Source organism: Sceloporus occidentalis, unplaced genomic scaffold (genome assembly GCF_023333645.1).
Source record: "Sceloporus occidentalis isolate IW3139 unplaced genomic scaffold, rSceOcc1.0.p SCAF_19, whole genome shotgun sequence".
Lineage (NCBI taxonomy): Eukaryota > Metazoa > Chordata > Lepidosauria > Squamata > Phrynosomatidae > Sceloporus > Sceloporus occidentalis.
The window spans coordinates 10,248,646-10,264,459 of NW_028316999.1; the positions used below are offsets into that span (position 1 = coordinate 10,248,646).

General features: G+C 40.0%; 1 protein-coding gene across 1 annotated transcript in view; it reads left to right on the forward strand.

The window, feature by feature from the left end:
- LOC149302384 (putative ATP-dependent RNA helicase DDX43) overlaps positions 1 to 13,605 on the forward strand; it is a 28,839-nt gene extending 15,234 nt beyond the window's left edge. The window contains exons 10-16 of the mRNA XM_089482452.1: positions 377 to 477; positions 712 to 799; positions 3,857 to 3,984; positions 7,370 to 7,479; positions 11,311 to 11,449; positions 12,040 to 12,127; positions 13,492 to 13,605. Of these exons, the coding sequence (XP_089338578.1) occupies positions 377 to 477; positions 712 to 799; positions 3,857 to 3,984; positions 7,370 to 7,479; positions 11,311 to 11,449; positions 12,040 to 12,127; positions 13,492 to 13,605 (768 nt within the window). The remainder of the gene's footprint in view (positions 1 to 376; positions 478 to 711; positions 800 to 3,856; positions 3,985 to 7,369; positions 7,480 to 11,310; positions 11,450 to 12,039; positions 12,128 to 13,491) is intronic.
- The last annotated feature ends 2,209 nt before the right edge of the window (positions 13,606 to 15,814 follow it).

Below are 15,814 nucleotides of genomic sequence, written 5' to 3' on the forward strand. Positions count from 1 at the left end.
AAATTTAGAAGCCAGCTTTTTAACAGAAATTGAAACAATTGAGAGGCGTTGTAGAGAAGGATTATGGTTTACTGGGGCAGAATTTGAACCCTCTGGTGGTTTGTCAGGACAGTTCATTCACCAGGAACAATATAACTACATTCATTTTGTATCCAAGATAATATAAATTCTGTGTTGTCAGAACCTCTACAGTATCTTTAGTAAACCGATCAAGATTAAAACTGTTTTACTAGCTGGCTTGTTTCTTTGTGAATGTTACTGCAAGAAAAATCTTCAATACATCATAATCTACTGAATAAAACACATGTTTTTGGGTGGGGGGTTTCCTCCAGATTTTAAGGCATAATGGACTGTTTACTCAAATTTTTCATTGCAGGTTTTAGATGAAGCTGACAGAATGCTAGACATGGGCTTTGAACCGCAGATTATGAAGATACTAATTGATATAAGACCTGATAGGCAGACAGTAATGACAAGGTAATTGCATTTCGCTGGCTATCACCAAAAAAACAGCACCTCTCTATGGAAACCAGTTTAAATACAAATGAAAATAGCCGCGTGTGGATTGTTTTTCTTTAGCCGTGTCCTGTTTCAGTGCCGGACTGCGCATTTTACCTGTTTTCGTCTATGACCTGTATGTTCCCCAATTTGTAGAAAAAAATACTTATTTGCATGTAATCTAGTGTTGGTGTTATTTTTTCTTTCGTTCAGTGCCACCTGGCCAGATGGCGTACGTCGGCTTTCCAAATCTTACTTGAAAGATCCAATGATGGTGTATGTGGGAACTCTTGATTTAGCTGTAAGTTTGTTTTTTTTTTTTTTTTGTTTTTTAATGTGACACAATTCAAAAACTTTCCTCCTCATTGCATGTATCACAAGGCACCATCCTATTAACTCCTTGATGACAATTGACGTGCCAAGACCGTCCTGGCTTTACACAGGTGTTGCTGTAATGCCTCAATGCCGAGGCATTCAGCAACACCAAGATCGGCATCAGGGGCCATGTGTGGCCCCTCCCCGCGGCTTCAACATCCGCCATACATTGCTCGTTTTAGAAGAGCTCGTTGGTTGCCTCCTAAGCTTCAATGGTGTCGCTGAAATGCCTCAATAGCGAGGCATTCAGTGACACGAACAACCAACCCAGGATGCACTGTGACCACTGCGAGAGATTTTGCCACTCGTGAGATGGCAGCGTGCCCTTTAAATAATAAAAAATAAAAAAAATTAAAAGTTTCTCTCCAGACCCTCCTGAGAACTCTGGCTCCCCTTGCAGGTTGAATACAGGTGCAAGTCAACGGAGCTCCACTTTCTAATCACAATGTGATTAGTAAAATAAAAAATTATATAATGGTTACATGTAAAAATAATTGGGGAACCTTCCAGTTCCAAAAAATATATATATATTTCTGTGTAAGTTTATTTTTGTGAGCAAGTCCTAAAATTAGCATTTTAAATAATAAATAGTTAAAATACTGTCTAATTTAACAAAAATGTATGATTTGAAGGGGTAAATTGAATTGGCTGGGTTTAACAGTGTCCCAGTTAACACAGGGGGGCAGGATGACCACATGTCAAATTTCCAGTTTGAGAAATGTACACGTCCCAGTGACAGTAACTTATACCAGGAGCTGTAAGTTCATACCTAAAGTACAACGTGTGTGGGGAAAAATACACACAAAAAAATACTACTACAAACTTTGATAAAGGCTGGTGGTAAAATGTGTGCATGGAAAGAGTTAAAATACCAGCATTTGAAATACCCTGGGGTGTATAATAAAAAAAAATATATGGTGTTATTGGGCACACTGATTTGGCCGGGCTCAAAGATGTACCAAATAGGGCATGGGCAGTGGATCACCAAATGTCAAAGTTCAACATTGAAAAATGTGCATGCCCCAAATGTGGCCCTTTTGCCCCCAAACAGCCATGCAAACCAATGCATGTAGGGTGTCACTGTACTCGGGAGATTTTACCAAACTCATATACAGTGACATATACCAGGACTAGTAAATTGAAACCTGAAGTGTGGGGGAAAAAAAAGAATACCACAAAGTTTGACTGGTGGTAGAATTGGTGCATGGAAAGAGTGAAAATACTAGCATTTCAAATGGCACATGGGGGCAGAATTACCACATTTGGAAAATGGTTTTCAAATAGCAAAACGCTACTTGTAATTATTTCCCCCTAACGTGCAAAAAAACAAAACAAAAAAAAAAATTGGGTATTTGTGAACTCAGGTTAAATACCGTATTTGCTCGATTATAAGACGAGCCCCCAAAATCTGAATATTAATTTATGAAAAAAATAAAAAGCCTGAATATAAGATGACTCTATAGGAAAAAAAATTGCCACTCTGCCCCACAAATGCCTTATACCCCATATATGCCACTGTGCCCCATGATATGCCTTTTAACCCCCTATGTGCCACTGCCTCCAGAATTGCCTTATACTCCTATATGCCACTCTGGCTTTTAGGGGGTTAAAAGGCATATGAGGGGCTGAGTGGCATATAGGGAGGTATAGGGCACTTCAGGCGTTAAAAGGGTTAAAAGGGATTTCTGGAGGCATAGTGGGATTAAGGGGGTTAAAAGGCATTTCACAAAGCACTCTGCCTCCAGAATTGCCTTATGCCCCCCATTTAACACTCCCTCCCCCTCCCTCCAAACTTACCGGAGCTTCTGAGTCCCCGGTGCGTTGTCCGGGCAGCGTGTAGAGCCGGGAGGCTCTCTGATCTCTGACAGCCGGGGAAGGTCTGCACGATGGACGCAGACAACCCCCGCTGCTAACCGCATCTCCTCCCGGCTGCAGCGGAAGTTGTGTACGCGAATCGCGTAGAGCTCTACACGCTGCCCGGACTAAGCACCGGGGACTCAGAAGTACTGGTAAGTATTATGTGAGGGGGACAGGAGGATCCAGGTCCCCTGCATCGCTGCGGGGATCTGGATCTTAGTCTCATAGTCAGACCTAGTTGAGGTCTGATTATAAGACAACCCCGATTATAAGACGAGGGGTATTTTTCAGAGCATGGAAAAAACCTTGTCTTATAATCGAGCAAATACGGTAGAATCTATTTTGCAGGTTTTTTCATTAGTTTTTGTAGATGAGTAAAAGATTTTCCAAGTAAAAGTCAGAAAAAGTTTTTCCCCTCAATTTTTCAATATATATATATATATATAACATACATACATACATACAATATATAACTTGGATGGGTTGACTAAATGGGGAAATAAAATTACAGCTAAACATGAGCACCGCAGAGATGTTAAAACAGCCATTGTCATGAAGAGGTTAACGAGGGGTATGCCTGTTGTAGAAGTGAAAGCTAAACTACTAAAAAAAAAAAAAAAGAGGGAAACATAAAACACATGTAGATCCAAACTCTAGAAGGGGAAGAAATAAGTGAGACTCTGGTTGGTATCTCAGGCATAGTTTTCGAACTGTATTAATCCTTTAACTCTGTTATGAGAGGACTGTGAGAGTAAAAATATGCCTAAGAATAAGCAATAAAAGTGGGGACGCATGTAAGGTCTTTATTGTTGAGCTTGTGTCTTTCCCCTGCTTGCTCATTGTTGTGATATGATAGATAAAATATGAAATGAAGGATTTAATCAAATTCTGTACTGGAACTGAGTAAGACAACAAGAAGCTTTTTCGATGGGTAAATTCAGTGATATTGTTTTTGGGAAATATAAAATGGTTTGCAGAAATTAAAATAAATCTTATAAAAATTTCTTTTGTATATGCATTTGCTTTAAAAAACAAAACAAAACCTGAATTATGATTTATACATAAAACAAGCTATTTCCAGCTATATTCTAAAGTCATTTTTTATTTACTCATTTTTTTTTAACAGGCTGTCAATACTGTACAGCAACAAGTGTTGGTTATCCCAGAAGAAGAAAAGCGAGCTTTCACTCTGCACTTCATTGATTCGTTAAAACCTGATGATAAGGTCATAATATTTGTTGGGAAGAAATTGATGTATGTACGACCAGTATTCAGATTAAATCAATTTTTGACTGAGCATTGAGCACAGTAATACAGTTTTAAGCATTACATGGTTTGGTCCCTTCTAAAATGGAGTAGTTTACATACGTCAGCTTTTTACAGTTTTTTTTTTTCTTAGAGAGAAAAAGTGTAACCAATAAGATTGAGGAAATACCATACTAGGAAGTGATTAGAGGTGGGCTCTTTTCCTAGGGTCTATGTTTCAACCTTTTAAAATTAATACGCATATGTGATAGTGTTTACAAATCAAAATAAGCTATATTCAATAGCCAAAAAACTTTATACCTAACTTAATTTCTCATTTCAACGGAATGAAGCTGGGAAATGCAAGATAGCTCTTCAAAATTAAATTTGCTCCCACACATGATTATGTTAATGACATCGGACATGACCTCATCAATGGCACTAAAGGGTAGTGTTGAAAGTTAAATTATACCATATATTTAGTTCTGACACGTCTGTGTGCTGCTGGACTTGATGTAAGAGATTACAGTTCAACCTAGCCCTTCATTGTGATTTTGATGGCAATCCACATGATTTGGCTGTAGGTCAGACAAATGTTCTCATATTGCCATATACAAAAAAAATTTTTTTTCCATGGTTTAAAGGCATTGCCATTCTGAGCATGAATTCAATTTCAGACAATTTGCTGCAGTCAAAGGTTATGGGCAAAGCAAAAATCAAGAAATCAATAGAACGGTACAGTGCTTTCAATAATTTTTGTTTTAGAAACCCGTCTATGTATATACACTTAGAATAGCCACATTAACTTCTGTTCCCATGATCTGTCTAGAGAATGTGGCATATTTCAGGACACAAAGCTAATTAGTTTTTTTTTTCCACTAATCTAATATCTAAATGTATCCATTTGAGACTAAGTATTTCCAAAACGGAAGCAAATATTGACTAAGCAAAACATTTGTTAAGGTGAAAACTGTAAGTGTTATAAAGCTCCTGTTTTGTTTTCCTTTAACTATGTATTATGAAGGAACAAACAGCAAGTATCTCCTTAACACCCCTCAGTTCCAGGGGGTAGAGTGAAGGAAAAAATGATTTGATCCCCTGCTGCTTTTGTACATTTGCCCATTGACAGACATGATCAGTCTATAATTTTAATGGTAGGTTTATTTAAACAGTAATACAACAAAAAAATCCAGAATAATGCATTTCAAATAAATTATAAATTGATTTGCATTTTACTCAGTGAAAAAAGTATTTTATCCCCTATCAATCGGCAAGATGTCTCGCTCCCAGGTGTCTTTTATATAGGTAACGAGCTGAGATTAGGAGCACTCTCTTAAAGGGAGTGCTTTTAATCTCACCTTGTTACCTGTATAGAAGACACCTGTCCACAGAAGCAATCAATCAGATTCCAAACACTCCACCATGGCCGAGACCAAAGAGCTGTCCAAGGATGTCGGGGACAAGACTGTAGACCTACACAAGGCTGGAATGGGCTACAAGACCATCGCCAAGCAGCTTGGTGAGAAGGTGACAACAGTTGGTACGATTAATCGCAAATGAAGAAACACAAAATAACTGTCCATCTCACTCGGTCTGGGGCTCCATATAGGATCTCACCTCGTGGAGTTCTAATGATCATGAGAATGGTGAGGAATCAGCCCAGAATTACACGGGAGGATCTTGTCACCAAGAAAACAATTGGTAACACACTACGCTGTGAAGGTCTGAAAACCTGCAGCGCCCGCAAGGTACCCCTGCTCAAGAAAGCACATGTATAGGCCCGTCTGAAGTTTGCCAATGAACATCTGAATGATTCAGAGGAGAACTGGGTGAAAGTGTTGTGGTCCGATGAGAACAAAATCGAGCTATTTGGCATCAACTCAACTTGCTGTGTTAGGAGAAAGAGGAATGCTGCCTATGACCCCAAGAACAAACATGGAGGTGGAAACATTATGCTTTGGGGGTGTTTTTCTGCTAAGGGGACAGGACAACTTCACCGCATCAAAGGGATTATGGGTGGGGCCATGTAAAGTCAAATCTTGGGTGAGAACCTCCTTCCCTCAGCCAGGGTACTATATGTAAGGGATGGATATGACCCTCTAGAAAGAAAGAAAAAACCAAGGATTTTTCCTTAATCAGGAGGTGCAGCTAAACCATTTTAGCCGGGTTTCTCTGCCGTAACACATACCCTGTCCAAAAAAATCTAAGCAACACAGTATTGGTGAAAAAAAGTGCAGGGTCAAATACCCCTGATACGATAGTCTGGGTTGTCTGCTTTACAGAAATATATACTTTTGTTGGTATTTTTGGTTTATTTGTTTAAAATTAGAGTTGCAATCCCATCATACCTAATGTAAAAATTCTGCGAATAATGTACACCTTATAGTATGGTACCTATAAGTGCTGGAAAAGTATGGAAATTCTATATAAATTATTTCTGAAATCAGGACACCTGAATTGATACATTTGGAGGGGATTTTTCATCACTTTACCTAATTTTATGAGGATTCACAGGGGAAAATATATAAGAATTTTTTTATTATTTTCGCTAGATTTTTACTAAATTTCTCTTCCTAAATTCTTAGCTAGTTATCTAACTATGGTTTAAAAAAAAAAAAAAAAAACCCTCTCTCCGTGAAAAAAAAAATATATAGTTTACATGGGTACACTATTCGTAGGAAAGGGGAATAATCGCTGAACTGACATACCTCAAAAATGGCAAAATTGCTCCGGGACTTGAGGTACCAAAAAAAAAAAAAAACAGTCAAGTTGACTGTGCTTTCCTTCAGATATATTCTGAAGGCGACCGGATATACTGGCTGAAGTGCGGTCTACACTTGAACAGGTCCAGGGACTCATCGATTGCAATATTCTTCTCAGGGGTGTATACCTCAGAAGTTATTCCAAAAAAAAATAACAAGGTACTGCTAAAAACAGGTGTGGACAGAACTTGAAGGGAACTTTAGTAGGTCGAATCTGGCCATCGTTATCTGTCGCAGCCAGAGTGACTTCGTTTGACATTGCCAGGAAGGAGTATGCTTCCTCGGTGCTGTATACACACAAAATTTTACTTTAGGGGGTTTTTTATTAAAAAAAAAAAAAAAATAAACTACATTGCTTACCCAATTACTAATAAACTATTTTTTATTGTCCCTGCCCAACACCTAAAACTTTCTGCGCTATTTAATTAATAAATAACATTTTACTGAAGATTCAGCTTTTATTCTGTAGTATATTTGTTTAGCATAGTAATTATAACATTGAAGCAGTATGACTGTATGAAACAACTTTTGGATATATAGAGCGTTTGAGTTTTTTTGTCATGTCTGTTCTGTAATTTGTTTCTGGGTGTATGTATATGTATATATATTATGCCATTTTCTTTTCCAATCAGTGCTGATGATTTGTCAAGTGACTTCAGTCTTCAAGGCATTCCTGTCCAATGTCTGCATGGCAACAGAGAGCAATGTGACCGGGAACAAGCCTTGGATGACTTCAAAAAGGGTAAATGGATTTCATAATTTTGTGCAATAACACAAATTATTGTCGAGTAAACACGATTTTTAACAAAAAGCAACAACAAAACCCCATTATATGAAGATGTCTGTGGTGGTTTCAATCTTTGTTAGCGCACTGTCCAACGTACTATTGATGGAGTAACTACAACCTACTTCGGAGTGCCGTTAATTTGTCCATTACATTGTTTGACTATAATACCGTATTTGCTTGATTATAAGATGGCCCCCCAGAATTTGAATATTAATTTAGGAAAAATGTTTTACTAGTAAATAGTCACATTGTAAAAAAAATTTCATATTTCAATAAAAACTGAAATTTTTTTTTGTTTTCATCTCCTTTTATTTGCCAACCTTCCCCCAAGTTATGCACATCTGTCTCCCAGATATGCCTTAAATGCCAACCTGCCCCCCAGTCATGTCTTATACACACATATATGCGACTCTGCCTCCCTCACATGCATTTTAACCCCCTATTTGCCACCCCACCAGCTATGCCTTATACCCCCTACATGCCACTCTGCCTCCCTGATATGCCTTTCAACCCCCTATATGGCACTCTGCCTCCAGAAAACCATTGATAATCCCCCACCCAACTTACCAGTGCATCCCTTTACTTTTGACCTGTGTTTCAGATTCCCTGGTGGTGGTGCAGCTGGTGGAGGTCTGCGATGCTGCTGGCCAGTGCTTCCGCCTGGGCTTCTACGACTGAGCGCCAGCATTACATGACCTTCCGGTGCTCCACCATAGAAGCCCCGGGGGAAGTACCGGCAGCAGCTGAGGTTGTCTGTGCGCATCCCGCAAACATTCACACGCTGTGGGATGCGCACAAACAACCTCTGTTGCTGCCGGCACTTCCGCGGGGCTTCCAGTGGAGCACCAGAAGGTCATGTGATGCCAGCGCTCCGTCATAGAAGCCCCCAGAGGAAGTGCTTGCAGCAGCAGAGGCTGCCAGAGAGGAGGATCTGGGTCCCCTGCAGCGCTGCGAGGGATCTGGATCTTAGTCTTGCAGTCAGACCTATTTGTGGTCTGATTAGAAGACATTTGCTCTGGGGAAAAAAACAATGTGTTATAATCGAGCAAATACGGTATAAACAGTATCTGATGGAGTAGTATTACCTGTACCACATGCTACACAAAAAAAAAAAGGCAGCGAGAGCTTTCAGAGATTGTGTGCCTGTAATAGTGGTGTAGGAAGGGAGGGATTTGGGGGTTTTGAGAATCGACAGACTTTACAGTCTACTACAGACTCTGTATCACGGATGGACAGTATCTTAATGATGAGGGGCCTGCGGTACTTGGGGAGAAGATGGTTAGGGGGCTGGTAGAGATTTTAAAGTATGGGGGGGTGGCGTCAAAGGGGTAGGATAAGAGTAGTTTCAGGGCAAGGCTTAGTTTTAGGGAAGTTGCGAAAGTAATGGTGAGTTCAGTATAGATAAAGAAAAATAGCTTGGTGGTGAAGGTTACAAATGTCTGTGGTTTAGGGAATAAGATCCCTGCACTTACTGCATTAGTAACAAGTCATACTGTGGATTTAGGGGTGCTTACAGAGCATAATGACTGAGATGTTGCCATAACAGGAGACAGGTTACATGGAAAGGATAGAGATGGCAGAAAGGGGAGGAGTCGTCCTTTATGTTAATAGCTTAAAAGTAACTTACACAAAGTAATAAGGTGAATATAGAAATTATTTGGGTAACTTTGTAACCTTGCTGTAATATATAGACCCCTTGGATAAGTAGATGAGCTTGACAATCTCTAAGAAATTACTAAAATGTTAATGAAAGGTGAGGTTATCATTATGGGAGACTTTAATATCCCTCATGTAAGCTGGAAAAAACAAACAGCTGGGTCAGTCAGGAGTAGAGACATAATACATTTCTTAAATGGACTGTGTCTTAAGCAGTTGGTAGAGGATGCAACAAGGAAAGAGGCTGTGCTGCATTTGGTATTTACAACCGGAGACTTGATTTCGGATGCCACTGTAATGAGAGTGTTTGGACTCTGGTGATCATCGGTGTGGTTTAATATAAAGAGAGAGGTTACCAAGGTTTTTGTTTTTTGGGACATGAATTTTCCTAAACTGGAAAGACTGGTAGGTGAGAGTTTGATGGTCTGGACATCTTTAGATGGAGTTCAGGAGAGGTAGAGCTATTTGAGATGTCCCGCTAAAGTCAGCAGAACATTGCATTACACTTGTTAGAGTAAAAGAAAATAATATAAAACCTTTTTTTAGATATATAAGTGAAAAAGAAAACATAAACCAGCAATAATTACACTAAATATAAATAAAGGGAATTATATAAATGAGTATAAAGATCTAGCTGACTGCCTAAGTAAATTCTGCTGTTTTTACAAAGGAAGATCTCTGGTCAGGCCTCTCCTAGAGTATCGTGTACAATTCTGGAGACCCCATCTCCAGAAGGCTATTGACACATTGGAGAGGGTCCAGAGGAGAGCTACAAAATGGCTAAGCTTGCAGGACAGAAATTATCAAAAAAGATTAGGGACATTTTTAGGCAAATAACAGAGGGAGTGCAATAGAAACATTTAAAACAAGTTAAAGGGGTTTAACAACGTAAAGCAGGCAAGCTTATTTGAAAGGAAGAGCAGTGTTAGAGGTGATGTTCTAAAACTAGAAGGTCAGAGGCTTAGATCGAATGTAAGGAAGTTGTACTTTACTGAGAGGATAGTAGATAAATGGAAGACTTTCCCAGCAGAAGTGGTGGATGCTAATACAGTGAGGGAATTTCAGCAGGCATGGGATAGACATAAAGCTTTCCTCACTATAGGACCTGACCAAAGACTGTTAGGGGTTTAAAAGGAAAAATGGGCATACTCTAAGGGCCAAATGGTTCTTATCTGCTGTCAAATTCTATGTACCTTTCAGGCTCTTGTCTCTTTAATAGGCCAATGAGCACAATAGCAACGTCAAACTGTTTTCATGAATAAGGTTTTAGCGATACTTTGTATACTTAGCTGGTTGCAGAACCATTGAGAAGGAAATGAGGGCCAGAAGGGGAGATCATTTTGTAGGCTTCCACCTCAGTTTTACTTATGTTTTATGTACAAATACCCCTATCTGCTGCAGAGTATATTGTGTGCCCACCAACTTTTTTTCCTTTTCTTTTCTTTGTGTTTTTATGTTCAGCTGTAAACCCACAAATCCAACAATGACATAGCTCCCTTATAATCAAGTTGCCAATGATATTCTATATAGACAGAAAATCACCAATATCAAAGCTTATTAAATATAAATTTAGGATCCCAGCCTTCAGGAGTTGTAAAGGGCAACCGTTTTCCATTCACCACGAATGGATTGTTAATTGTATACCTAAACTACATCTCCATGAAATATCCCTTTGTCCCTACTATACTTAAGCTTTGTCATTAACAAGAGCGGCCTTTACTTTATATGCTGTCTGCTTAATGGTGAGCACCAAGTACTGAAACCTTTTTGGCTGCCGATTAATATGTATTAGATTAAATATCAACATCACTATTTTACCTGTTTAAGTAACTTAGGCACATGAGCTTGTTTATCTGTGTGAGGTTTTCAGTGTGTGCATGTGCCTGATTTCAGGTCATGTGGTGAGTTGCAAATGTATTCTGACAGATGTGTGGGAGAATGTGTAACTGCAGCATCTGATTTCATTCATAGAATTTTACCCCCCCCCAATTACTTTCCAGTATCAACTGTGGTTTGTGAAACCAAGTAAATACATGTGCATTCTGTAGCTGCTGACATGTAATCTACATTTCCAGTTAAGAACCTTTCCCACAGTGTTTTAAATGTTCTTTTTTTTTTTTCCCCCTCCAGGGAAAGTGAGAATTCTAGTAGCTACTGATTTAGCGTCACGTGGCCTAGATGTCCATGATGTTACACATGTTTTTAACTTTGACTTTCCTCGTAATATTGAAGAGTATGTACATAGGGTTGGCCGGACTGGAAGAGCTGGGTGAGTACACTTGGGAGCAAATGCGCATCTTCTAGAATAATATCTCATTTGGCCATTTCATTTTTTCAGACTTATAATTGAATTATAAAATATGAAAATTATCTTAAGGGGTTAGTAGAAGCATTATTAAACACTCTACAGACACCAGACAAGTCTGAAGCCTTGTTTTTTCCCTCAGAAATCTCATGGTGCTGGTACAACCACAATGGATTCTGGGTAGGCACATGCAAATAAGGTCAACAAAGCCTCTATATCCACTTTATACATGGATCCCTTGAAAGTAATTGCCTCTTGTACAATACAGCGCCTACCCAGAATCCCTTGTGGTTGTGGCAGCACCATGAGACTTCTGAGGGAAAAACAAGCCTTTTGGCTTGTCTGGTGTCTGTAGATGCGTGTTTAATAATGCTTCTACTACCCCCTTAATTTTAAGTGGAAGGGTTTTCCATCATCTTTACCCACCATAACTTATGTTATAAAAATAACCTTGTCACTGTGAGAATTGTCAGTCGCCCTGGGCTTAAAGTAAGGTCCCTGCTCAGTGTTTGCATTTACACGCGTTTTGACCTGCCCATCTATGTTTCTTTCAGGCGTACAGGTGAATCTATTACTCTGGTTACTAGGAAGGACTGGAGGGTTTCTGCAGAACTTATAAGTATCTTGGAGCGAGCTAATCAAGTAAGTAGTTGGTAATATTCTGTAGACTAACTTATAAACCATTTCAGAACACTTCACTGCAAAAACACACATAGAAACATAGAATTCAGTGGAAATAATGAAAATCATTGGAAACTAATTGCCCCTCGTTTTATAATCCAACCTCAAATAGAGGTCGGATAATAACACTAAGATCCAGATTCCCTGCAGCGCTGCAGGGGACCCAGATCCTCCTCTTTGACAGCCGGCTGGCGTCTGTGCGATGCGCGCAGACAACCTCCGCTACTATCCTCCGCTTCCGCCATGGTTTCTACGATGGAGCACCAGCGTGACGTGACCTTCCGGCGCTCCACCATAGAAGTCCCGGCGGATGCATCGGCCAGCATAGCGGCTGCCAGAAAGAAGGATCCGCCGCAGCACTGCAGGGGACCTGGACCCCTGGCAGCCCGTGGGAGTTTGTGCGATGCGTGCAGACATCCTCCGCTACTGCCGGCACTTCCACTGGGAAGCTTCACTGCTTCACTTACAGCCGCCCCGTGCCATGTTTTCCTCCCCCACTTACACATTCATGCTATCACACACACATTCATTCATGTACTCATCAACAGATACTCTGTCATACACCCTCCCCCACCCCCTTACACGGACTGCAGATTTCCCGGTGCAGCTCCCAGACTTCCTCATGGGCTGCAGCTTCCCTCTACGTTGCTTGCAATTCTCTTGTCCTGCCCAGGGGAAGCAGAAAACCGAGCATGGTCATGTAACATGAGATAAATTCACCTGACTCCACTGAGTCTCTGCTTCCCCTGGACGCAACAAGAGACGTTGCTTGCACAGACTATTAAGCAGTAGCAATTGCCCAGCCCGCCCCTGGATGGCGGTAGATTATGTTAGGCTGTTTTTTTTTGTTTGTTTTTTTTAATTTTGGCATTTTGCCGATAATGCCATTTTCGGAAACCGATATTTCGTGCATTCCTACCATTAAGACCTTCTGTATTATTACTAAAGGTATAAGAAAATATGGGCCCCAACACTGATCCCTGAGTTACCCCATTGGTAACAAGTCCTTCCTCTAAAGACATGCCATTAACTACAACCTTATTCTTCCTGTCACTCATCCATTGCCTTATCCATTTAACTCTTTTGACATCCAAATGTAAAGATTGCAATTTGTTTGTTTTCTTGAGAGGGGCGCACAATGTTGAATGGCTTACTGAAATATTTATAGGCTATGTCAACAGCTCCTCTCTGGTGTAGTTTACATCAACTTGAGTTGAATGGGAAGTGGTGGTCTTACTATGTGATTGTCAGTTGCTGCAATAAGCTTTGTTGTCTTCAGTTTTAATTTTTACGTAAACTAAACTTAAACAAAAATATATCCTTAGGAGGTTCCACTTGAACTTATGGAAATGGCAGGACGATATGAAGAATTTAAAAAAAAGAAAGACGGTGAAAGAGACATGGTTCCCCGTAAAGGGAGATGGCGTAATGATCATTAATTTTCATGTATGTATATTTCCATTTGTTTCTTGCTTGACGTTTTAGAAGTGAAACCTTGATATTATTAATTTTGTTCTCATTGTTTAGTGTAAATTCTGTGTATTATTTAATGTGCAATGGCTATATAGCTGTTTAATTGCATTTCTTCTATAACATACAGGCATTCTTTGTTCAGCTGTAACTTCACTTTCTTCGTGTTCTGGCAGTAAAACATTAGCAATGTCTTAAAACCCTGTGGTTTTTCAGAATTTTAATGGACTAGGGAGATGAAAATCCCAAGGCCTTTAATGTTTTGAGTTGGTATGCTCCCTTAACCCCTTAATGACAATTGCCGGTCCTGGCACGGCACGGAAAAGCATGTGCTTTACGACAATTGACGTGCCAGGACCGGCACGTCTTTAAACGGGTGCAGAAAGCGATCTACTATCGCTTTCTGCACCCAAAAAGCGTTGCTGAATGCCTCGACCTCGAGGCATTCAGCAACGCCGCGATCGGCACGAAGGGGCCATCTCTGGCCCCTCCACGGGGCGTCAACATCCGCCATACTTTGTATGGCGGCGGACGCCTGTTTTAAAAGCGTTTAGGAGGCGATCGACGATCGCCTCCTAAACTTAAATGGTGTCGCTGGAATGCCTCGATCAGGAGGCATCCAGCGACACCAAACACTAACCTTTTGATGGGCTGTGACCGCTCCGGAGAGCGGTCACAGCCGCAGCTGCCGGCAATCTTCGCCATCAAGGAAGATGGCCGCCGTCCTGTAACAGGAACCACAAATTTTAAAAGTTCGCTAGATGGTCCAGACCATCTAGAGAACTTTGGCTCCACTTGCAGGTTGAATACAGGTACTGCATTCACCATGCAAGTCAATGGAGCCCAGCTTTCTAATCACAGTGTGATTAGTAAAAATAAATTAAAAAATAAAATAAAATTAATAATTAGAAAAAAATAGTAAAAAAACAGTAAAATGTAAAAATCATTTCCCACTGATGTCACTATCAGGGGAACCTCCAAGTTGAAAAAAAATGTTAATTTTTTTTTAAAAAAAAATAATAAAAAAAACATATATATATATATATAAAAAATATATTTTTGTGAGCAAGTCCTAAAATTAGCATATTAGCTTAAAACAATTCTCGCATGGAAAGAGTTAAAATACTGGCATATTAAATGTATGATTTGATGGGGTAAATTGAATGGGCCAGGTTCAACAACGTCCCAATTAACACGGGGGGAAGGATGGCCACACATCTAATTTCCAATTAGAAAAATGCACACGTACCAAATGTGGCCTTTTAGTTCCCCCAAAAAATGACACACCCATGCATGTGGGGTATCACTGCACTCAGGAGATGTTGCTGAACACATTATGGGGTGTCGTGTGACAGCGGCATATACCAGGAGCTGTAAATTCATACATAAAGTAGGTGTGTGTGGGAAAAATACACACACAAAAATACTACTGCAAACTTTGAAAAAATGCTGGTGGTAAAATATGTGCATGCAAAGAGTTAAAATACCAGCATTTAAAATACCCTGTGGTGTCTAGTTTTGAAAAATATATGGTTTTGTTGGGCACACTGAAATGGCCTGGCTCAAAGATGTACCAAATAGGGCATGGGCAGTGGATCCCAAATGCCAAAGTTCAACATTGAAAAAAGCGCATGCCCCAAATGTGGCCCTTTTGCCCCAAAACAGCCAGGCAAAATCATTCATGTGAGGTATCGCTGTACTCAGGAGATGTTGCTGAACACATATTGGGGTGTTTTGTGATAGTGACATATACGAGAACATTTTAATTCATACCTGAATTAAAATGTGTGTGGAAAACCAAATGCAAAAAAATGACTACCACAAAGTTTGACAAAGACTGGTGGTAGATATGGTGCATGGAAAGAGTTAAAATACTAGCATTTGAAATACCCTGGGGTGTCTAGTTTTCAAAAATATATGGGTTTATTGGGCACACTGAAATGGCCCGGCTCAAAGATGTACCAAATAGGGCATGGGCAGTGGATCCCCAAATGCCAAAGTTCAACATTGAAAAATGCGCATGCCCCAAATGTGGCCCTTTTGCCCCCAAACAGCCAGGCAAAATCATTCATGTGGGGTATCGCTGCGCTCAGGAGAATGTTGCTGAACACATATTGGGGTGTTTTGTGATAGTGACATAAACTAGAACATTTTAATTCATACCTGAAGTAAAATGTG